The sequence below is a fragment of the Cavia porcellus genome, unplaced genomic scaffold, assembly GCF_034190915.1.
Source record: "Cavia porcellus strain 051 isolate PalLab524CR breed Dunkin Hartley unplaced genomic scaffold, mCavPor4.1 scaffold_26, whole genome shotgun sequence".
In the NCBI taxonomy this organism is placed as follows: Eukaryota; Metazoa; Chordata; class Mammalia; order Rodentia; family Caviidae; genus Cavia; species Cavia porcellus.
The window spans coordinates 12,714,731-12,739,448 of NW_026947509.1; the positions used below are offsets into that span (position 1 = coordinate 12,714,731).

The 24,718-nt window shown below is 40.1% G+C and overlaps 1 protein-coding gene across 1 annotated transcript in view; it reads right to left on the reverse strand.

The window, feature by feature from the left end:
- Window positions 1-791: 791 nt before the first annotated feature.
- The window catches only part of Ppp2r5a (protein phosphatase 2 regulatory subunit B'alpha), a 53,872-nt gene continuing 29,945 nt past the window's right edge, over window positions 792-24,718 (reverse strand). Inside the window, exons 4-13 of the mRNA XM_003474251.4 lie at window positions 14,498-14,590; window positions 12,740-12,870; window positions 11,512-11,571; window positions 10,461-10,569; window positions 9,631-9,684; window positions 5,060-5,110; window positions 4,717-4,836; window positions 4,509-4,636; window positions 3,674-3,775; window positions 792-1,943 (exon numbers count right to left, since the gene is read on the reverse strand). Of these exons, the coding sequence (XP_003474299.2) occupies window positions 1,811-1,943; window positions 3,674-3,775; window positions 4,509-4,636; window positions 4,717-4,836; window positions 5,060-5,110; window positions 9,631-9,684; window positions 10,461-10,569; window positions 11,512-11,571; window positions 12,740-12,870; window positions 14,498-14,590 (981 nt within the window). The 3' untranslated portion in view covers window positions 792-1,810. The remainder of the gene's footprint in view (window positions 1,944-3,673; window positions 3,776-4,508; window positions 4,637-4,716; window positions 4,837-5,059; window positions 5,111-9,630; window positions 9,685-10,460; window positions 10,570-11,511; window positions 11,572-12,739; window positions 12,871-14,497; window positions 14,591-24,718) is intronic.

Here is a 24,718-nt window from a genome sequence, read left to right on the forward strand (position 1 = left end):
TGAGGCTGGAGGTTTGTTTCTCTGTACAGCACATGCTTAATATGCGTGAGAGGCCCCAGCAGGAACAGACCTCCCCTGAACCTCCCAAATCACTTTACTACTAAGTAGCACTGAAACGAAATTTGCTTTGATGAAGGCACTGTTTACTGTGGGAGGTGAGAGACCTAGTCATCTGCTTTAGGTCGGGAAGGGGGCCTTTTTATCTGTTCAGAGAAAAATAACACTTATTAGTGCAACCTGTCACAGCCCACTCTGGCTGCTCTCCAGCAGGACAGCACTTGCCCTCCTCCTGCCCTTTACCCTGACCCTGTGTGATGACAGCTTGTTTGGAGCCTACACGTGGAGCCTACACGTGGGGTGCTGTGGGGGTCTGGGAGGAACCACTCTCGGCCTGGTGAAAATGGCTTTGTTCCTGCTACTTGAGTGCAGGTAACAGCCTTGTCACTGTCCTGGAAGGCCTCAGGGCACAGCGGGGCTACTTTCCTGATGCCCTAGTGCTTCGGGGCGTGGGCTGGGTTCTTGCTCCAGGGTGCAGTGACATCTCACCCCTACTGCTGCCTGGCCTCCCTGCCCCGAACAGGAAGCAGTGAGCCCAGAGCTCCGTGCAGGGAAATGGCAGGTTTATGAATACATTCTGTGAAGCAGTCTTCGGTGAGCACACAGGCCTTCTGTGTTTAGTTAGAGTCCGTCCTACTGTTTGTCTGAATTTCGTGTAACCAGGCTGTGCATGTGCATGAAGGGGGCTGGCTGCTGGATGCGAACGCTAGGAGCAGAGTAAAGCAAAGACGACGTAAGGCAAAATACAAACATAGACTTTATTAAATGCTGCTCAATCCCCCGAGGAAGATCTTTCATTACAAAACAGTTTCCACACAACTGCAAGTTAAAGAGACTGGAATGGTAGTCTGGTAAGAAAAGGTGTGAGAAAACCTGACCAGGTAGAAACATACACGGGCTCTACGGGGTCAGCCTTCAGCGTGCTACGAGGAAGCCTGCTGCATCTCCTTTAAACAAAGCCCGGCAGTGCCGGCTGGCGCGGTGCAGTGCTCTTGTGGGACCCGGGCAAGGCGGTGAGGACCGAGAGGCGCTGCCTGCAGCCTCCGGGAGGGAAGGGACCAGGGCAGCCAGGGCAGCCGTGGCCCCGGCTGCACCGTGTGCCTCTGTTCACCCGTGGGCACTGCAGGTGAGGGGTGTTGTGAGGAACACTCAGGAGTTTTGGTTTACTTTCCCAGCTTTTATTCATATTTTGTGCTTTAAAAGCCTGGAGACTGAAGGTTTAACTCGCATTCCAGAGCACAGGATCCCCCCTCTGACGGGGGGTGGGTGGGAAGGTGCAGGAGGGTCCCGCCACGCGTGGTTCTGGGAGACGCAGGGAGGATGGTGCCTTAGTTTACTTTAGGAAACTCTCTGTCCTAGGATATAACTAAGGTTTGCAGTAATGTGAAAAGCACATTATAGAAGGAAAACTATACAGAGCAGACTACTTGATCTGTGTGCAACACAATCAAAAAAGAATTCAAGTCATAATTCTTACCACTCCCAGAATTATCTCACTCGTAGATGATAAAATTCATTCATTGCTGTGAAACTTGAGAAGTGACACAATACACATCGATGATTAGACAGAGGTTACAGCATACTGTGGCCAGGGTACAGCACAGGGCTACGTTTAGTCCATACACGCTTTCATTTACAGTCGCCAGGAGAGACTGGCTTGTACTGTGTTATACTGATGAGGTTGCTCCGCAGTTTTTCCGGGTGACACCATGCTGTGTGTGAGCACTGCGCCACCACGGGGCGCAGGCCGCCTCTACTCGGCGCTGGCGCTGCTCAGGAGGCTGTGCATGTTGTAAGCACTGTTCTGCTTTTCTAGAGCTTTCTTTAGCTTCAGCTCCTCTAGTTTTTTCCATAATTCTTCACGTTCTAATTCCTTCTTTTTCTCTCTGTAGAAAACCAAAATTTTGTGAGTTCGATCCCCGGTACCGGTAAAAAGGAAAAAAAAAAAAAAGTGTAAAAAAAAAAAAAAAAAAAAGAAAGAAAACCAAAATTTTGTAATTAGAAATTATTTTTAAAAAAACTATTTGAGAAGTGGAAGCCAAAGTGCTGCCTGGCAGGCAGCTTGGAACACAGCGCGGCCCCTCACCAGTCCCTCCCGCCGGCTGGGAGCAGCCACAGTGCTGTCCACTGTCCTGGTGTGGGCAGCGCCCCTCCCCCAGGACCTGTACCCAGGCTTTGCTGTGGACGAGGGACTTCCTGTTAACTTTTCATGTCCACCATACGGACAGAAAGGCCAGAGGGCAGCCCGAGGGTAGGCTGGCACCCCTGCCCTCAGGACTCGCCCTTCTGCCCACCCCTCAGCCACCGCCCACCGCCATGTGCATCTAACTCTCTTCTGTCTCCCACGTACCAAATGAATAACCAAATCATTTTGTATGTTGCATCAACTACTTCGTTTTAATTCTAAGGGAAACATTTCTAAGTAACTCAGACCAGACTATTCTCAAGGCTGTGCGAAGATACAAAACATGGGCTTGTTCTTGTGTGGTTAGGGTTTAAAACAATACAACTGTTTAAAGGATTTGATTTACACAGGTAACATGAACCAATGGTTATATGAAATATACATTCTCAGATTAAGTCTCCTATGAGCCTAATCTTTCTTCTTGCTGCTTCCTGTGACTCAAATCAAGTGCCCGTTCCCATTCCTGCCTGAACACTGCTACTGAAGAGAAATAATGCAGGGAGTTAGTTTCTAGGGTGACCCTGAGGAAAGGCCAGCTCCTTTCTCTGCATGACACAAGAAAACAGTCAGTAGGGACTGACAGAAACACATCAGCTTTTCTAAACAGAGCAAGCAACGCTCTTACTAAAGTAAATGCTGGTTATCTTTCAATAGTGGATTCAGGTCCAGTGTTACTGCCCATGGCATTATGTTTTATATAAACACACGAGAAGGAAATGGTTTTTAAAAGATTATTTTATAGTAATCTATGAACTTCTCAAAGCCGTGTTCCTAAAGGCTGATGTGGCCTATCCTTTATCCTCTTAAAATGTGCATCATGCGAGGAACCACGTGGTCACTAGACCCTGAACCAGAGCAGGTCGGCAGCTCCTCTTCCCAAAGAGGAGCGGCACCTACCTTAAAATACCACCTTCTGATAACTACAGTATTGAGTTGGAAAAGGTGGAGAGTCTCGTGCTCACGTGATGCTCATAATATAAGAAATCAAATGTAGGGGCTGGGGATTTAGCTTAGCGGCATAAATGCCTGCCTTGCAAGCAGGCAGTCATGAGTTCGATCCCTGGTACCGACAAAAAGGACAAAGACAAAAAAAAAAAAATGTATAAACTGGTTTTAAAATTCAGCACAGACTTTCATGATGCAGATGCTACGATACTGCTGAAATCTAAGGCTCTGAATGAGATAAACAGGATTTATGATCCACGTTAAAACTGTCATCTAACCATTAGGGGAAGTAAATTATGTAACAGCTTTAACAGCTGTTTCTGCCTTCCTGCCTGATGAACTGGTAAAAGCCTCAGCTGGCTTATGGGAATGACTTGGGTCCTAGAGACCTTCAGACTAGGCCTGCTGTGACGGATCTCATAAACACCTGGTGCATGCACTCACAGCCAGCTAACCAAATGTTAACGCACCGCACATGTCAGGTACCTTTGTCTCTCAGCTTTATAGGAGCTGGTGAGGTCATCGAACAGCTTGCCATTCATCTCCATGAGGGTTTTCAGCACATTGTACACCAGTGCTACAATGGTCCTGCAACGAAAATGCACCAGCGCTGCCTCACTGCCGGCAAAGTGCTGACTTACTCACTGAATGCATTTTAAAGAAAGCTGATGTTTAAGAGGTTTGTGATGTGCCCGAAGTCATGCAGCAGCAGTGACAGAGATGCTGTGATTCCCAAATTCACTTCCTTCCTGTGTACCACACTAAATTCTAGCTAACCTGCATCTCTGTGCTAGAGTCTCACATTTAAAACCCTGAGTGACAACATTAAAAGAAGATAAAAATTATCCAATTACCACTACTTGAAAGAAAGAACACCAGAAAACAAGACAAGAATGTTCTACAGAGACAGCATTCACTCTGCAGAGCCCCCTGGCCTTGGACTCTCCTCACTGGGACACTGTGGCCTCCAGAGGTGGGGCTGTCCTGGGTGTAGACGGGACAGCTTGCCACTGCCACACAGCCGGCCATCTCCCAGCCAGTCTTGGCTGGCGTCCTCCACAGGGGCTGAGCACAACAGATGCCCCAGCTTTCGTCCCACTGACCTCCATCAGGGAGGTTTCCAAAAGTCACCTGAATTTTAGAGTGTACATACTCAAACTACCTAAAAGCTATGTGTATATAAGAGACAACAGAATAAAATCTCTGTGATGTTAACCATTGGTGTAAGCTCCAAATCTGTATAGGTTTCATATAAGGAAACCAAATGACAGAAAGGTTAAAGAGAATACAGGAAAAATATGAACGACATTAAAAGACTTACTGGTTCCAGTGTTCTTTGGAAATTTTGTACAAACTGGCAAACATTATTGGCAGTATTTTATCAATGTTCTCCTCAATCAAACTAAGAATATATTCATTATTCCAGAAGTACAATGCTCTTTCTGCAACCTAAAAGACATTCAGAAATGTCAAAATTCAAAGTGAAAAGAAATTATAAAATAAGAATAATGTCACTAAAAGCATCCTACCTGAAAATGAGAACTGGAGACACATTTGGATATCTGCTTAAAAAGTGGTTCTTCAATTTTTTTGAACTGTGTTGGCTCAATGACATCTAAGATTTCTTCAATTTCTCCTAAAAACATCACCTAGGGTAAAAAAAGTTCTTTTAAGAAATGTGACACATTGTATCACTTAACACCGGAAACCATACAGATGCATGACTGAATTATAAATCCAGTGGGAGGGAGAAGCAAGGTCTGGCAGGCTCCTGCGTGTGTCCACTCCGCAGCAGAGGGCAGAGCGGGGCTTGCACAGACGCAGCCTGAGACAGGTTCTCTCGAGCTGCACTGCTTTAGTCACAAAACCTACCTCCTTCTGACTGCAGGTTTTTGGCCAAAATTTCAGCAGTCCTCTGATCACCTGCACAACAGGAAATGAATGAGAGATTGAAACCAATCCCAGGACAGTTTCAGTAATTGTGAATGTGTCACTGTTCATTCTGAATAAACAGACATTAGTATCTAAGTGTTTATCCATCTTTTTTGGTTTGGTTTTAGGCTTTTATTCATTTGAGTTATTTACTGAGTTCCTAGTAGCCGCCAGACACTGACATGAGTCTATGAGTTGATGTTCTACTGGGGAGAAGTGATTAAGTGTGTAATAAAATGATTTAATAGTAGTAAGTGTTACTAAGAAAACAAGGGAAGATGGTAATCTGGTGGGTGAACGAGGGAGGTTTTTTGGGGAGGAACCTTGAGAACAGTCAATTCCCATTACTTAAACCATTATAAAGCAGCTGGGCGTGGGTGGCGCATGCCTATAACCCCAGCACTGTGGGAGGCTGGGGCCAAAGGATCACAAATTAGAGAGCCCAGCAGGGCAATTTAGCAAGACCTCAAGATAAAAAAGGGACAGGGATGGACCTTGATGCAGAAGCTGAGAATTCAATCCCCAGTACTGCAAACAAAAAGAGCCAATTTCATGGCTAGCATAATGGAGCTAACCAAAATACAATAAAACACAAGAAAGGGACCATGTTATTTCAGTGCATATTGATGCAGAAATAAACTGAATCCCAAGTATACCGAAAAAGTACACAGAACATGGGTAATTACAGTATAACTTGTAGAAATAGCAGGATGGTTCAGCTACTTTTTAAAAATAATTTTAAACAGTTATTTGCTATTTCAGGTAAAACTAAAGAATCTGTTAGAAACCATCAACAACCATTTTACTTAATTGTTTCTTAGAAATCAACTAAAAACCCATCTTGGCCTTGTAAGTGCTGGGGGAAGAGAGCTTCGCCAGCTCCTCTGGTTACTTAGTACCAGGTCCAGCCCTGAGTGAGGAACTCTCCCTCATTCAAATGAAGACTCGGAAGAGCACTGCTTTGGAGCCGTTGTAACAGAAGAATGCGGTAAATAATATGGCAGGGAATATCAAAATCACACTTACTCGCTAGCTGTATAATATTTATACATGTCCTAAAGTTTAAAAAACCTAACAATTATTAAAATGCGTAAGAAAACTCAATATATGAACAGATAAAATATGTAAGTCAATACTTTTATTACCAGTAAAGAAGTGAAAATAAAAAGATGCTTTTCATAACAATTGTACAAAATCTATTTCTCTTGTACTTAACCTATAATTTATACATTATATATGCATAAAAATGTTTTGGTTTGGTTTTGAGACAGGGTCTCGCTATGCAGTTTAGGCTGGCCTTGAACTCACTTTGTAGCTCATGGTGGGCTCAAACCCGCAGTGATCCTCCTGCCTCAGCTCCCAAGTGCTGGAATTACAGGTGTGCACCACCACAGCCAACCCTATACATTTGATATACTTTCAATCAAGTGCCAACTGGATTATCTTTGCAGCTAGAAACATTCATTCTACAATTCATATATGTAAACAATAGTCAAGAGTTTATTTGGGGGGATTAATGGGATAGAACCTGCAAACTACTATTAGCAATTAAAACATGGTGTTAGCACAAAAACTGACAGGAAAGATCTATGTATATATGGATGTTAACACACGACAAAAGTAGATAGAACTGAGTATGTCTGAAGTGATTCTGCTGATACCCTGAGTTTGGTTTTTTGGCCTCCAGAACTGTGAGAGAACCCATTTGTGTTGATTTAACCCATTATGTTTCTATTAATTCCCTACGCAGGCCTTCAGATAAAGATGGAAGAGCACCCTGGCGTGGTGGCTCACGCTTGTAATCCCAGCACTGGGGAGGCTGAGGCAAGAGGATCGCTGTGAGTTAGAGACCAGCTTGGGCTACAAAGTGGGCTCAAGGCCAGCCTGAACAGCAGAGTGAGACCCTGTCTCAAAAAGACCAAAAAGAAAAAAAAAAAAAAAAAAAAGATGTAAGACCAAAAGGTAAACCTGGAATATACTAGAAAACAACGAGAAAATGTAACTAGAAAAATAACTGGAATGTGTATCCTAGAATACTGTATATATATACTGGAGAATATTTTTAAATTTCAAGAAGTAGATTTTTCTTAGCATGACATCAAGAAATATACTTAGGACATACAATTTTATATAGTTGAGGCAAAGATTAAAACAGTATATTCACAATTAAAAGAGAAACTCCACATGAATGAAAAAAATCTGTAACACAACAGAAAAAGATTAGAAGGCACAGAAATACAAATGACCAATGAGATATAAAAAAGATGCTCAATCCTTATAATAATAAAATAGCAAATTAAAGTATTCACAGTATGAGATGAGCAAACACTTTAAACCTTGGCTGCTTTTGTTTGCTTTAAATCTTGAGAGAAGCCCCTGTTAAGTCAATAGGCTGCCCAGGCTTGAGCCTCTGCCCCAGCCTCCAGGGTTCTGGGACACAGCAGGAGCCATCACATCTGGTTAAGAGCTGGAAACACAACACTCAGCACTGACTGGCTAGAAAAAAACAGGTGCCTTTACATTCTGGGGTAAAATATTAACTTGTGAATATTGATTAGGTAACCTTGCTGGAACACAGCTTGGACTATGTCACCGTCACAGGTACTCAGCCACGCGGTTTCCCTTTTGTTTCTAGTTTCTGTGTTTTCACCCTTTCTTGGTGTGTGGTTCTGAAGGCTTTAAACATGCTTAGTTTGTTTTGTTACACACCTTTCACTCAGCCCCTGTTCCTAACAGTAGAAAAGCTGCATAACTGTCCAACAACAGAGGGCTGATAAACGGTAACCCAACACAGTGGAATTCTATGCTGCCAATGAAAAACAGACTAATGTAGGACGGTATCTACATTATCTTAGGTGACAAATACTGTCCTACTACTTATGCATTACACATGTTTGAAAAATGTCTAGAAATGTATTCAGTAACTTAGTGTTTATCTCTAGAAGCCAAGATGTCAGAGGACTTTCGCTGTGCTTCAGCACTTTGTAATGCGTGAACCAACCTAACACACAACTGCTTTTACAAACGGAAGTGACAGAGTCATTTCCACTTTAGAAACTACAATCATTTCAACGCACGAGTCAGCACAGAGGAACATCATAAAACAACAAAAGTGCTGCTTCCTTGTCACGTGTCCCGGGCTCTGCTCCTCAGCATAGGCTGGGGTTGTATCCCAGTACGCCCATCCTCCGGCTGACGTGTACTGAGCCGAGCGCACTGGTGGCCTGACGGGCGGATTGCTGTCCACTGACAAGGGCAGCGCTTTGGGAGAGCGCAGCACTGCACTGCACGGAGCTGGCCTTGGAAAAGGATCCCGACTCAAAATGTAATGTGTGGTTCTACCAAATCCACACTGCTTTCACACCTACTGTAAGGCTGAAAAATGCTGAGGTGAGCCACTAAGTCAGGGACTGGTATCAAGGGTCAAACCCTGGTAATAAGGTCTACTGGCGATGGAATGAATACGGAAGGTGGAAACTGCAAAATCTGTAGAGATCATTACGAACTAAAACAATCTTTTAAAACTGTTTGTGGGGCTGGGGATTTAGCTCAGCGGCATAAGCGCCTGCCTTGCAAGCAGGCAGTCATGAGTTCAATCCCTGGTACCGATAAAAAGGAGAAAGACAAAAAAACAAAAAACAAAACAAAAAAAAAAACAAAAAAACTGTTTGTTTGTTACTGAGCAGGCAGGAACCATGATATCACTCGTGTTTTTCTCAAATCGAAGAGGAGCTATCATGGATTTCTTCTATTAATCTCCTCTAGAAGGTTATATATTTTCATGTGTAAATATCAAGCTTCTATTTTTCCTGATTTAACTGTAAAAGCTGTTTTCATAAAGAACTGTGAACCTAAAAGTAAAAAAAGCTGAAAAAAGCCAGACTGTTCTTTTATAAAAGGCAAACACCAAGCATACGTCTCCCCCAGCATCACAGGGACAGCCTAGCTCATCTTTCCTTCAGCTACTGATTTTCCTAATAACTATAATTTGCTCTCCTGAATTTTCATTTTATGGTCAAATAATAAGCAGCAGAATCCAAAGTTTAAATTGCTATGTTGATTCATACAGCAAACAACCTTTATTATAAGTCTGTATCTTAATCACAAAAAGCAGGAAAATGTTTTCAGCCCTATCTTGTGGTTTATCATTAATAAAAGTCAAAATGCTATATCTAAAAGTGAAACAAAAGCTTTAAGGGAATAAGTGGGGACTCTTACAACACACTTTAATTCTAAAAGGTTAATGAAAAAAAGACTCCCAGTGAATTTGCGTATTCACTGTGCCATCAGATCCAATCATCACACACTTCTACCTCTCTCTACCAGTGTTACTGGTCACTCCTGACACACCCAGTAACTCAGAAGCCTCCTCCCCTCCCAGCTCTGTTCTCTGAAGGTGGGTTAACCCCACATTCTCCCAGGAAACGAGACTGTATTGAAAGCTACAGGGAAATACTATGAGTGCGTTAGTACTCCAGACACACAGGGGTGAACACTAGCAGAACACTTACCGGCTCTGTCAGTGTTGTATCTTTCTCCAGGAACTGTACAACACAGTAAGCGAGCTAAACGGGAAGGAAAAGTTTATAAACACTAAATATTACTGAGTGAAATACAGCTTAAAGAGCCAAGTCTTTTTCATGTTTAACCAACAAAAAGACTATTCTGACAAATTTTAGTTTAGTTCAATGTATAAAAAGAGTAAACTCACAACCGTGTAATTTGTTAATCTTGAAAGTAGCTTCTAATTTAAAGACTGTTCTTTGTTTAGCCTTTTTGGGGAAGGGGTGTCTACTGGGGACTGATCCCAGGGCATGGCCCAGAGCTACACTCCTAGCCCTTTGTTAACTTTGAGAGGCCAGGCGGCTAGGTTGCCCCGGCTGGGCTTGCACTTGAGCCCTCCTGGCTCCGCCTCCCAGGGTGTCAGGTTCCCATTGTGGCAGCAATCTCTGAGTATGCAGTCCACCAGGTAAGTCTTCAGCGTACTTCCCCATGCATGCCTATGCTGATCTATTATTCTGTAAATACTAATAAAGGTGACCAGAGGCTTTCTAATTAGGATGTTAATGAACAGAAGAGCACTGCAGACATGGGGGATTTATTCAAAGTCACACAGCGGATTAGGTCTGGATCAGTACATAAGCAAATTCAGTGATATCTCTTCTGTATCTACACTTAAAGTCCCTGGTCTTACTTAATAGGTAAATATAATACTTAAACCTTCAAATAAACATGTGCTTTGGGCAATTTAGAAAGCAAACTGTTTAATCATAATACCATCCTCCAGTATTTCTCAACTTCTCTGCCTTCATAGCGTTCCTTTGAAATTTCTGACACTTACCTGTGCATGAAACAAAGCTAATCCTTTCGCAGTATGCATAGGAATAAGAACCTTCATTAGAAATTGTTTATGTTCTGCTTTCAGTGGCAACGCAAAGCCATTGATAATACTGGAGGGGAAAAAAAGGCAGGGGAAGTATTAAGTGGTTACTACTTTGCTTCTAAACCCTAACATTCATCCACCAGTACATGAGGATCAGGGCTCTGACCAGTCCTGGGACGCGTGACTGTTCATTTTCAAACTACTTCAGAGAGGCTGTTACTGTTTACCACTAGTTCCTGTAAATCACTCAGTGATCTCAAAAGAAAATGAGCACTGGCAACTAAAGCCAAAGAAAATAATTTGTACTTCCTAGAAAGACTACCCACTGTTGCCTTTATTTTTCTCCCTAAAGCTACAGGCGAGTCAGTGTCACCAATATGGACAGATTTTCATTATTTTCTGAAGTAAATGGATTGTTTCTCTTACTTTGCTGGATAATCTGAAATTAAGTAGTTCTTACCACAGTAATTTTCTAAATAATAAAGTAGATTAAAATAATTCTCTAGACAGTAACACAGGGTCTTAAATCTTCTGAAGTTAATACTACACTGTATGTAGAGAATAAAGAAGGCAATACATCCATGCAAACTAAAACCAAAAGTGACGATTCTTTCAAAAAGAACTGATGCATCAGGACCTGTCCACATGTGGGTGTGGATCCTTGTACCTCTAATAAGGGTTCACGCAGCTTATCACATACTGCTTTTGAATCAAAATTGCAAATTCCCGCCGCACTGTAGTGAGGTCAGGTATAAAACACACAGGGCTCTGACACAAAGATCTTGAAGGGCAATACTGATTCCAATATGCCGACCCCTAAAACCTATAGTAACATTTGAGAACCCCAGTCTTGTGTTCTAATGTTTGTTTATTGTTGAGCCAGGGCCTCTTGCATTGTTTCTAGACTTAAATTCTAAAACACGAAATAATTTCTTCAATCTGCTCCTTTAGTACATAAGCAATATTCAAAATTACTTACTCTTTTAAAAGAACACAAAATCTGACTTACCTTCCTAGAATTTCAAGGAGTTCAGCAACACCATTGAAATGTTCTGTTTCATATATGAACCTGAATTTAAAATAAAGGTAGATGTAATAAAATCAACTGTAAGAAAACTAAGAAAAAGGCAGGAAGATAAAGAAACCAGCCCAAAGGCAGCAGTAGAAAACACACAGGCACGTTTCACATTTTGTCCTAAATCATTTAATTCGTACGAATCTTAACAAAAATATGCACTTCTTATATAATTTAACAGTCTCATTTCCCCTGGGAATGGATATACATGTTTTCTCAAATAGATGCTTTTCAAAGTAGGAACTCTTCACTGACAGAAAATCCACGAAGAAAGGAGCTGTATCCGCCACCTTTGCTCAGAATGGCTCTAACCTCACACGCTTAGGCCGCTCAGCTTCCCAACACTAGGATCTTCTTTAATGCCTGGATCATAAACTCCAACAAGGCTGTGTCATACACAGCTGACATGGACTGAGGAGACGACAGCAGAGAACTAGAGGAGAAAGGCAGCTGGCACTCCGCTCTCCCGGCTGCAGCAACAGGGGCGCCAGCCTCATTTTGCCAGGTCTTCAGTTAATTCAGACAAACTCCAAATATGGACACTAATGTGAAAGCTTCTGACTTAAGTCAAATATTTAAAAAATCTTAATTAGCCTTGTCAGAAAATTTAAAGAAGTACCCCAAGAGCTGCTGGTATAAGGAATACTTACAGAAACAATTGTAAACATAAGGCTCAAACAGAGGACTTGATAAATTATCCTCTTAATGAATCTTTTTTTTTGTCTTTTTCCTTTTTTTTTTTTTTTTTTTGGTCTTTTTCGGTACCAGGGATCGAACTCACGACTGCCTGCTTGCAAGGCAGGCGCTTATGCCGCTGAGCTAAATCCCCAGCCTGTCTTTTTCCTTTTTATCGGTACCAGGGATCGAACTCACGACTGCTTGCTTGCAAGGCAGGCACTTATGCCGCTGAGCTAAATCCCCAGCCCCCTCTTAATGAATCTTAACTAAAGGAATCATGGCATCAAAAATCGTCCTCATTAACACTGTCCACTTAAGACACAAAGTCAGTTACAAGTTTCTAAAAAGTTTGCAATCGATATCCACAGTATCAACTATAAGTAACTCACACTCATGGATTTCAAATACTGAAAATTAACGCTAAACTAAGAGGTGTACAGGAGAAAAAAGAAAAATGCTACAAATGAATATATGATTAATTTACCTGAGGAAAATGTTGTTAATCTGTTTTCTGATAAATGCTCTTAATCCAAGAAATTTCCCGTAAATTCGGTGCAGAACGGTCTTCAGGAAGTCGCGCTCTCTGGGATCTTCACTATCAAAAAGCTCCAGGAGCTTTAAAAAAAATCTGAGAAATTACTTTTAAAAAATAATCGAGCTAAAACTTCACTTTATTCTAATTTTGATATGAAGATTAGCCATGATTAAAAACTGGTTTCAGGATTCGGCCTTGTGAGATTGGCTTGCTAAGTAAATGAAGCCAAAGAAAAGCCTGGGGAGTATTACTTTTCCCCAACCTCCATTTCTTTCAAAATGGCATAAGTAATAGTCTAAACATTTCAAAAACAGGACCTTTTTCTTTGCCTTGCCACTGATTTTAGAATTCTAACCAACTTCTGAGGCTAATCATAGCTTATAGTTTTTAGAGAGTTAAACGTAAGAGCTGTTTAATGCTTTTTGGTCTTTGTTTTTGGTACCAAGAAGCAAATTCTGGACCGCGTGCTTCCCTCAAATCCACAGAAAAATCCAGTACCTCAATCTCCAGACTAAGAAAGCACTAAAGGTTCTCCCTAGCCTGCTACTGTCTGAAACGCAGTTTAATGTGGCACCACAGGAGTTCCTGGGCATCTCCCACATGAGAACCACACAAGGCAACGGGCATTCATTTGAATTACCTAATTACACATCTCCATTTATGGATTTTTACTCTTGACAGAGATTATATTCTATTGCTAACATACACCTAATAGTTTTATAAAACTAACGATATCCTGCATTTATCAATATTCCACAGCAACGATCACAAAGGCTAGGGTAGTTATGAATGACAAAAATGAGCTCCAAATATGTTAAACTCCTGTTTGTGGAATCTTATCCACAGTAAGCACACAAGGTGGTCTGAAAGACAGAAAAAGTCCTTGAAATGATTTTAAAACTGGCTTCAGCGACGAATTCTTCACGAGTTTTACACACCAATAAGTACATCAAGAGAGAAAAATGGGTCTAGAAAGATTCAGTCTGCTTCATAATTTTGTTTAGTGCGAGGCAAATCCAAATATTTAAAAAGAGGGCTCCAAACTGTTCAAAAATTATGAGTATGTAGGTTCTAAAAATCAGAGCTAATAACCACTTTATGAAAAGAAAGAAGAACACCTATTGCATGTTTTTCTCTCTACCTCTTTTTCTCCTTAATGATCCTATTTTACAGGTGGTCTAGGAATTTAGGTGGCAGGGAAAAGGTGGGACGGGAACAGATGCTTTCTGCTAGGAAGGAGCCTAAAGCCCCAATTTTTTTTTTCCTCCTCCCCCCCCCCCCGCAAAGTCCTCAAATTAAATAAAGCCCAAATTCTTGACATGATTTAATTTCTTTCTTCACTCCACTCTGTTAGTCCAAAGTTCTAATGCTTGAAACACATCAAATTCAATTTCAAAGATTTAAAAATTTAAAACAAACTTCATCTTCAGATTTCATGGTTAGACTAAGTTTTCTTAGTTATGATACTGCAGAAAAACTAGCTAGAATGATCTTTATGGGAATTTAGGACTCAGTCAGAAGCTCACTCCTGATGAAAATACTTTTGTATTCTCAATGCTATTTCACATTTTTATAATAACTGTCTAGCAAGAATGTTAAGTGGTATCATACTCAAATAAACCAAGTTTTGAACCAAATTTTAATCATGAATTCATAAATCACTGATAAGATAAATTTAAGAAAATTTAAGACATAAGAGTTTCTTACCTGTTGTACAAATTTCTGATCAATGTATCGCTTTGCAATACTAGGCTGGAAATCAGGACTCTCCAAAAATCTCAAGAAGAAATCATACACCAACTATGAAAGAAAGTCAAATAAAAGCTAAGGTGATATCTGTAATATTCTACCATAAATTCTACTTCATATAAAAAATTCACTTCCATGCCAAATTAACAGGGAGATTTCTGATCTCATGACAAAAAATACTGAGTTGGTAAATAGTTTTTAAAAATGGTGGCACACTTCTGTAATCCCAGCACTCAGGAAGCTAAGGCAGGAGGATCACTGCAAGTTCAAAACCAGTCTGGGGTACAAAGTGAGCCCAAGGCCAGCCTGAAATGCATAGTGTGATCCTGTCTCAAAAAGACAAAAAACAAAACAAAACAAAGTAAAACTACATATTTACAGTTTGGTCTTCTAAGCCACTGAACTATGAGATTCACTGCATTGTATTACTCACTGAAAGATGCTGAATTACAGGATCTAGAAAATACTGACAATGCCTACAGAGTGTATAATCTAAAAAGATGATTTTGCAGTTCACACCAGTCAGCAACATGTCCCTTCTTCAGTGGACTACACCTCAATGTTACCTCTAGGGTTCCTTAAACACAAACAGGGATACGAAGGGGCAGTGTGTCAACAATTTAAAAAGAAAAGAAAAATGTCAAGTCTTTCAATAAAACTATGGTGTGAAAAATTTAAACTGAAAGCGTATCCTAGCCATACCTGGAAGTAAGCCGAACTATGTAAGTGCAGGGCTGGGGCAGGAGTGTGCACACCGCAGCAGGTGAGCTAGAAGGGTGAGCAGCCTCTTGTTTAACAAGCGTCAAGCAGCCTAAAAGCCACTGCAGAGTAAACACCTTTCACCACAGTCAGCATGAAAAGGAGTGTTGGTAATCTGCCACCATCACACTTACTTTCAGGAAAAAAATAACTATAAAGTTTTTTTTCCTTTTGAATGTACCCTAATAGCTACGAAAGGCATGAGATTAGCCCAAAATGTATCTTCCTTTATTAATTATTATTTTTTTTGTCTTTTTCCTTTTTATTGGTACCGGGGATCAAACTCACGACTGCCTGCTTGCAAGGCAGGCGCTTATGCCGCTGAGCTAAACCCCCAGCCCCTCTTTATTAATTATTAAACATGTCAGCTTAGCACCCTAAAGATAAAAAGGGAAGATCAGACCCCAAAGTAGAAATAGTCATTAAATCATCTCTTCAGGGAGTCAGGCCATAGAAGGGAAGTAAAGAAAAAAAATTACATCAAATGTGGACCTTACAGCATGTAGAGCATTACAGATGTGAGCCCTATCATTCACCACAAGACAGCAAAGTTTTATCACTATGAATTAATAATATGTTAAGGCTAACAAGAGCGCTGGCACTTGAGTAAACATGGTTTTGTCTGATACACCATCGCTCAGCTGTACAAAGGGAATGACAGTGAGCCGGCCTATTACTACCTAACTTTGTTTTTGTTGTACATTAAGGATATAACAAGCAAATAGATGTCAATTATGGATAATTTTCATATTGACCAGCAATATGGGTGATTTTGCTTTGGGATACAAATATGCAAAAGGTCTAAAAGAACGAAGCCCAATACCCTGATTGTACTGTTCCAAAAAGCCCACTTACCAGTCAGAGAGGTCAGATAGAACTGAAAACATAAAGTGTACACACAAAATTCATGTGGCACTGACTACGAATGCAGGAGACACCAAGCAAAGGGCCACAGCCCTGTTCAATGAGCCCGCAAGAAAAACTTTGAGGGAGCCCTACCATTTGCACCCTGCCTTGAGCTCAATTCCAGATAAGCCAGGAAGAGAAGAGGGGGCCTTTCAGAAAGGCGACTCGTGTCCCAGGATGAAGAGGGTGCAAGGCACAGGCCGGTGCCTGGTATCTTAGTTCAGTGGGAAGAAAGATTCCACGGCAAGGCAGGCCAGGTTCCGTGCCAAACACAGCCTGTGCTCAGAAGAGCTGCGTCGGAAATACCGTGCCCACGATTTAACGGAGTCTTCCTTTGGGGACGCACCACATACACAGTGGGAAGGCGTGTCGTTCACAAACACCACACATGATTTCTTAAACCTTTTTCATTGACGTCATTTAGCTGACACGGTGAGCATGAAGTGTTCAGTTAAGGTTAACACAAAACGCGGTTATGTGGCCAGCTCAGAACCACTGAAGAGACGCTGACCCCTATGGAAACGTGTGCTCAGACGAGTGGCAGAGACACAGTGACCTGCAGAGCTCAAGTCTTAAAATGGCATGAGATTATGTTTCCATAAAACTGAACCCTGTCCCATGTCGTGTGCTCCTAAACCCTTCTCCCACATCACTGCTTCTGGCCCTATCACTCTGGCTTTATTTATTCATTAATTCACTATTATTACAAAGGTGTATGTTGTAAAGTATGTAGTTTTTTAATAGATGTAAAGGATTCTGCTTAGCTCAGTGCTTTACCGTCCGTGGTTTGAAGGTCTGGCACACAACAGATGCTCAATAAATATTTACTGAATAAATTAAAATAGGGCTGGGGATTTAGCTCAGTGGCAAAAGCACCTGCCTGCAAGTGCAAGGCTGTGAGTTCAATTCCCAGTACCAATAAATAAATAAATAAAAATAATGTCTAATTACTCAAGTTTCTCTGTGTTCTACATTAAGAAATAATTTACTCCAAGCATCCAAAAAAAGTTTTGCAAAGAGTAACTGACACTTCAGCAATGGAATCACTTCCCTGGTAACACACCCTGCAGAGGACAGCTGACTAAGTGTCTCAGGAACGGAAGGTACTCTTCCTGTGCTGCTCAGGGCTGACCATAACCTCCCTAAGACAGTTACAATAAAATATATACAATTCTGCTCTTCACCACATTAAAGACTTTAGAGAAAGTATGACAGAAAACAGCATGCATCTGTTTTCAGTATTTGAAAATAAAACTTATATAAAAAGCTAAAGCAAATGGAAATGTTTGGCCTAGATAGGAAAAAAACGTGAGAAGCAAGTGTAACAGTGTATGAGTAAACAAAGCCTCTTTCTGAGGAGCATGGTGACCACGTACTTTCAACCTCCATGAAGACAGTAGGAGGAAAGTCTTTTTTTGAGAGGAGGTTACTGGGAGTTGAACCCAGAGCCTTCACACTGAGGCATATCCCCAGCCCTTTTTATTCTGAGGTGGAATCTCACTAAATCGCCCAAGCCAGGTGTGAGCTTACAATCCTCCTGCCTCTGTCACTCAAGAGTCTGGATAACAGATGTGTGTCACCATGCCTGGCTGTGTAAAGAAGTTAAAAAACTGATTTAAATCTGAGCAACTACTTTGAAGATAATATGTGATCTATTAACCAATGTCAATTTCCTATTATCTTGTTTTTGAAATTATGTATCTTTGTTTTTATTGTTTTTTCCTCTTTAACATAAAATTTAAAAAGTTGATTCAATATATGAAAAAAGAGGAGAATTAATCTATATAAAGTTACACAAACAGATATTATACATTAAGTGTACAGGTAATTACCAGGGACACAGTAAATCCCACTACGTCTCTGCTGGGTGTGGCGGCTCACATCTGTAATCCCAGCTGAGGCAGGAGGATTGTTTCGAGACCAGCCTGGGCTACACAAAGTGAGCTCAAGGCCAGCCTGAACTGCATAGCGAGACCCTGTATCAAAAAGACAAACAGTACTACTTCTCTAAAGTCTGTTTTTTCCTGTGTATTACTTATGAAAACAACGGATTCTACGTGAATTGTGAACAAACATGGTCAGCCTGCATTTCTTCCTCTTTGCTCTTTACCCATAAAAAGATGCCAGATGTGGTAGAACACATATGTGGTCCAGTTACTCAGGAGGCTGAGGCAGGAGGACAGCATGAGCCCAAGACTCAAAGACAAGTTCAGGAAATCTGGAGAGACCCCATCTTAAACATACAGCGCGCGCGCGCACACAAACACACACACACACACACACACACACAGAGAACTAAAAAGACAGTTAATAATAAACAGTTACCATTTAAAATGTCAAAGTAATAAAAATGTTTCTTGACTTTACATGAAAAGATAACCTTTTAATTTCTGTGCCAATGTTAGTCATTAGGCTACGCCCCTATCACTGTCTTAGTACATGGAAATATTTAAAAATACAGAATCTGGCCAAAAGCTGATTGAATGTGAAGGTGTATACTGTAAAATATGTATGGTGCTAGTCTAAATTTTAACTACAGGCAACACAGACAAGATCTTTCTGTTCCTTAAAATACGGATTATCATAAAATGGCGTGTGGTCCCATCAGTGCCCCACACAGCTGCATCTCCTTGGGCTGCGGCTTCACTGCCCTGTGCAGTCAGCCAGGAGTCAGTGATTGGCCTGGGCTGTGCAGAAAGGCCCTGTCCTGGTCACCACCTGCCTCTGGTAACCAGGACTACAAGTACACGTGATTGCACCTGGTTTCGCAGAGTTAAATCTTATTTATCTATGCCACCAAGCTCATTACTAAGAGAAAATGAAAAGCCTATATGCAACGTAGAATCTGTATTCAAGCTAAAACTCTACCTAAAAGTAAGTGAGAAAATTACTATATTCTTGGTCCTTAACAAATAGAAAACAATAACCCTTAGGGAAGAAAAGAGAAAATAATTCAGAACCATTGCACATTAATAATTACTATTTAATACTATGGTCAGTAAATTGAAAGGTATAACCTGTCCCCTGGTAGTGGGAAAATCTTCATTTTGTTCCATTTTTGTCTGTCTTTATTCCACTGCTTATTAGTATATCCAGTACAGTGTAAAAAGATGTAAGAAGAGAAATTAGCATTTTTAGAAAATCCATGAGAAGGATCAAAGAAACAATGTTTTGGAAAGTTTTGAGATTATCTGATTATTTCCCCTCACTAACATCTAAGCTGAATGTTTATTTTTCTATCTTATCAAACTGATTTCTAGCATAAGAATTTGATAAGCTAAATATAAAATGTAAACTTTTAGTACAAAACAAAAAAAAAAATCCAGGCAAACTGACTCAAGCACATTTATTATAGGAGAGGCAAATTTCCTCACTGTGATAAATCTATGCAGTCTCACTTATCAGGCAGGCTTTAAAATTTCATTATACAAAACTTTAAGTATGCAGTCACAGATACTGACAAGTCCTGTGAATCAGCTCAGGGTTGACCATTTAATTTCCACTTTTAAAAACCGTATGCCAAATTTTAGTAACTAGAAAGATTTTTAAACTATACACATAAATACTTAGGTCAAAATCTTTTAATCAAGGGATCTTGGCTGAATGAAAATTCATATCTTCCCTGTTAATGACTTAGGTAAGATACCGCTTTTCAAAAAATTAATTTTGAAAGCAATTTACCACACCTAATACAGTAAAATCACTTGTTTCAGGGAATTTAAATGAAACCTCAAATTTTACAGTGAAAAACAGAAAGTATATCATTTATTTGGATGACTTGCACTGCTAATTTGCATGAGCAGGTGGGTGCAGTGGCCGGCACTCTGGAAAGTAAAGGACAATCACAAGTTTGAACCCAGGCCAGTCAATTTAGTGACTCAGTGAGACCTTGTCTCAAAATAGAAAATTTTTTAAAAAAAAAGAAAGAAAGAAAGGCTTGGGATATAGCTGAGTGTGAAGGCCTGAGCTCAACTCCTAGTACTTAAGAAATTCTATGACATAAGCATGTAAAACTATCCTATCGGAAAAACCATATTTAAAAAAAAACAGTCAGGCATGGTGGGACACCTGTAATCCCAGCATTTGGGAGGCTGAGACAGGAGGACTGCTTTAAGTTCAAGGCCAGCCTGAACTGCATCGCAAAACTCATCTCAAAAAAGACCAAACAAAATAAAATAAAACAAAACACAAGGACTCAGAACTATTTTTTCAGACTATCTACACATGATAAAAAGGTATTATCAGCTAATGAGACCTTTTTGCTTTTAAATCCTTTTAATTATTAAATACATTATCACTAATTTTAAACCAACTATGGCAAGAAACTTCAGGAAAACTTGTGGATAATTCGATTAAAAATAATTTACCACTTCAGATTGAGAGGGGGTACTAGGTATCGAACTCCCGACCTTGTGCTTGGCAGGCAGGCACTTATGCTGCTAAGCTAAATCTCTGGCCCAACTTCATATTTTTTGTGTAGATGTTAGACAAAAAGAATAAATTAATAAGTAATTAGGTAGCTACTGCTTAAAACGTCCTTGGTGGTATAAAATGTAATTCTCGGGGCTGGGGATTTAGCTCAGCAGCATAAGTGCCTGCCTTGCAAGCAGGCAGTCATGAGTTCGATCCCCGGTACCGATAAAAAGGAAAAAGACCAAAAAAAAAAAAAAAAAAAAAAAATTGTAATTCTCTTTGTCTTCAAAAATAAAATGCTACGGTCGCTAAAAATTATTAATACTTGTCCCTCCCCCCAAAATAATCCCAAGAAAGCTTCCCCTCCACACTACACCTTCAGTCAAGCTCCTCCTCTTCCTCCAGGGACTACAGGGAAAGTCGCTGAATCTGCTGCTCATCCCAGGGGAACACAACGCTTCACATAAAACAGACACTGCCTCCACCACCCTAGCCCTGCGGCCACCGCTGGTCCTGCTCACCAAACACCCGTTCTCTGCCCGGCCCAACCCTGTCTGAAGCAGCCAACACTAGCCATTCGCTTTCAGCCCACTGTGTAAGGGGGAAAACAGATGCAAGGAAAAAAATTGAAAACCACGCCCAAGACAAAAGAAATGTTTTTGATGGTGTTTAAGGCAAAGTAAGAGACACAGTAGCAATGATGGGTCAGCACATGAATACCATGCACGCTCAAAAAGAAAAACAAAGCAGTTAAGAGCAAGATATACTAAAAATTATTACTGAAGAAAGTTTTCAGAACCACAGTAAAGGCAAAATTTGGAGCGAAAGAACATTAATCAACTGGGGGAACTGACCAAGAAAAACTAGCACTGGCAAAAGCTCCAGGAAAGCAACTGCTCATCAAAGGAAAAACAGCCTTTGGGTATTCAGGCAAAAAGACTAAGTCTTTGTATAAAGTAAAGAAAATCACATGCAGATCAGAAGGTGGAAAAGCACTTATTCAAAGGGAAGCTCAATCACGGATTTTACATTAAATCAAGTTCCTCTTTCAAAATAAAGGCTATAATAACTGCTATTAAACATGCAAGGACTCAGGGAATAATATTCTCATGGCCCTTTCTACTAAAGAACAGGCTCCAAATCACCAAGAAATGATGGGAGAAAAGTGGGACCAAGGAGAGAGGGCAGTCATCACATGTATCACCCACAGAACCGAACCAATGGGGGCAAAGGGTGACAGAGCGCGGTACACTTAGCTGCCAACACTCTGACCAAAAGTGCTGAGTTGGGATGGGGCAGGCTGTACAGAAAGGAGGAGAAGCCTCCACACAGTCACTGTGACAATGAAAGGGTGCGACTTTGCATCAGATTAGATGTGGGCAGAAGGCGCAAAGGGAAGAGATCTGCCTTGTTATTCTGTTCTCATAGGGGACCAACAAAGTAGCTCCACAGACAGACACAAAGGTATCCTGTAAACACACTGACTTCAAAGGCAGTCATAAGAAAGAAATACACTTCTTCTAAAGTTCCAAAAAGAACGCCTTTTACAGAAAAAAACTACAGTTTTCCTACATCATCCCATTCAGTTCCCACGTCTTTTTATCCGTTTGATAAAGGAGAATGCAGGTCTCACTCAAAACCAGAACCTGGCTAGAGACTGGCGATCAGAACACTTTTCTGGGCTGGGGATTTAGCTTAGCGGTATAAGCTCCTTCCTTGCAAGTGCACAGTTGTGAGTTCGATCTCCAGTACCGATTTAAATAAAATCCATTCTCGTAAGTTGAGGTAAAAAAATAATAATAAAAAAATTTTAAAAATTTTTTAAAAAGTGAAAAAACAACACTTTTCTTAACCTACTCATTAGAATCTGTGTATATAAACTCTCATTCCACACTTAAATAAGGTGTACATAACTCAATCCTAAGCGCTAACAAGGAAAACGTGATAGCCAGTTAAATTCCTTACAAAATCTAATACAGTACACTAATGTTTCTATGATGCCAACATGGTACTAACTAAACTCTTAAGAATTTATATATAACTATTTTAGGGCCACAGACTATCACTGTATAGCATCACAGAATCTACCTGAGAGGCAGCAAAGCTTTTACTCAAAGCAGCAATTTGAGTATTTTGCCAATATTCAAGTTGTAAACCTGATTATGCCACTTAGTACTGTATTTGTATAATCTTGGGCAAGTTTCTTAATCTCTTTTATTTAAGTTTATATATAAAATATAAATAATATTTATAGTGTTGCTGAAGGGGTTAAATGAGATAATGTATATGAAGCAGTTACTATCTTTAGAACCAGGACATACTTGATAAAGCACCTATTGTCACTATGCTTTTATTAGGTAAAGAACAATGGTCTAATAAATAAACATAATTGGTCATATGAAGGCAAGTATGTTAAATTCTTTAGAAAAACACTTCACTGTGCTTGCTTGCAGATTTTGGGACATTAATATTATCTTAAAAATATAAAAGACATTATATGTTAAGCATTATTCAAGAGCTCTCTTGACCTGCTTTTAGTTTGTCCCTCAGAGCTTTGATTATTGTAAAAATAAGAAAGTATCTCTCAACTGAACATACCACTTGAATATGATCAGAGCATTTTTATTACATATTTTTGGAAACAAAAATAAAACCCAAAGTATACTGTTACAAACATCAGAGACTGTAAAAATATATGCAAAAGAAACACACAAGTAAGTGTATTTTATGACTATAACGGAATTTTTATAACAGTTTCACAACACAGCACAAGTGGGATAAGGAGATCTAACCTGAACCCTAATGACTGGTATGTCAGGAACATTTCAGAGTGATGCTACTGTGTGACCTCTGGATGGTACTGTGTTAAAGTCACATACTTGACGGTGCTGGAATGAAGCAGCTGGAGCTAGACAGGATCAGTTAGCGGAGGCGGAATGAAAGAATTGGCTCTACCTATACTGTAAGTTTTACTAACAATTTCCCAGGGAGTAGCGGGTAGAAGACTTTCCACATAATAGCACACAGGGGACCATCAGTCTCAGCCACAAAGATGTGTTTGAGAGATGAACTTCTGGAAAGACAGAATGAGGACTTGGCGACCTTGCATCCTCATAAAAACATAGGTAAAAATAAATTACACATAAATGTAATTTTATTTTTATTTTCCTTATCTATAAGGGAGCCATACAAAGCAACTAATTACAAGACCATGGTGGGGGGAATATAGTGTATAAAGGTGTATATACAATAACAACAGTAATACCACAGAAGAGGGAGTCGATGGAGGACCCCAGACCAAAGATTTACATACTACTGAAATCAAGTATTAAACCAAAATAGATGGTTTTAGAATTCTAACTGAAATACTATGCCACCCCCAAGAAACTAACCCCACAAAATACAGTTAAAGAAACAAAGAACTCAAAATGATACCCTAAAAGATATCTATTTAATATAAAACAGGTAAACATGAGGAAGAAGATATTTAAAAAGACAGAAAACAAATGGTAAAATAACAGCTGTAAATCCCACCTTATCAGTAATTAAATGTAAATGGGTTAAGCACTTTAATAAAAAGGCAGAGACTGTCAAAATTGTTTTTCTGAATGAGCCAACTATCTACTTATATATATATACACACACACACACACATATATATATATATACATATATATACTACTTTGTAAGAGACACAGTTCAGATTTAAAGAAACAAATCAGTTAAATGTGAAAAGATGGAAAAGATAAACCCCGCAAACAGTAACCAAAAGAGAGTGAAGTAGCAACATGAATATCAGACAATATAAACTTTAACACAGAAATTTATGCTAGAGACAAAGGACATTTTTAAATTATAAATTTATGCACCTATCAGCTGGAACTCAAGATACACCAAGCAAAATCTTACAGAGATGCAGGGAAAAATAAGCAATTCAGTAATAACAGCTGGAGACTTCAACAGGCAGAAAACCAATAAGGTTAACAGAGGATTTGCCCAGCACCACATACCAACTGGGCCTAGCAGGTTCCCACAGATCACCTCACCCAACAACAGAACACACACTCTTCTCAAGCACCGCTGAGACACTCTTCAGGATAG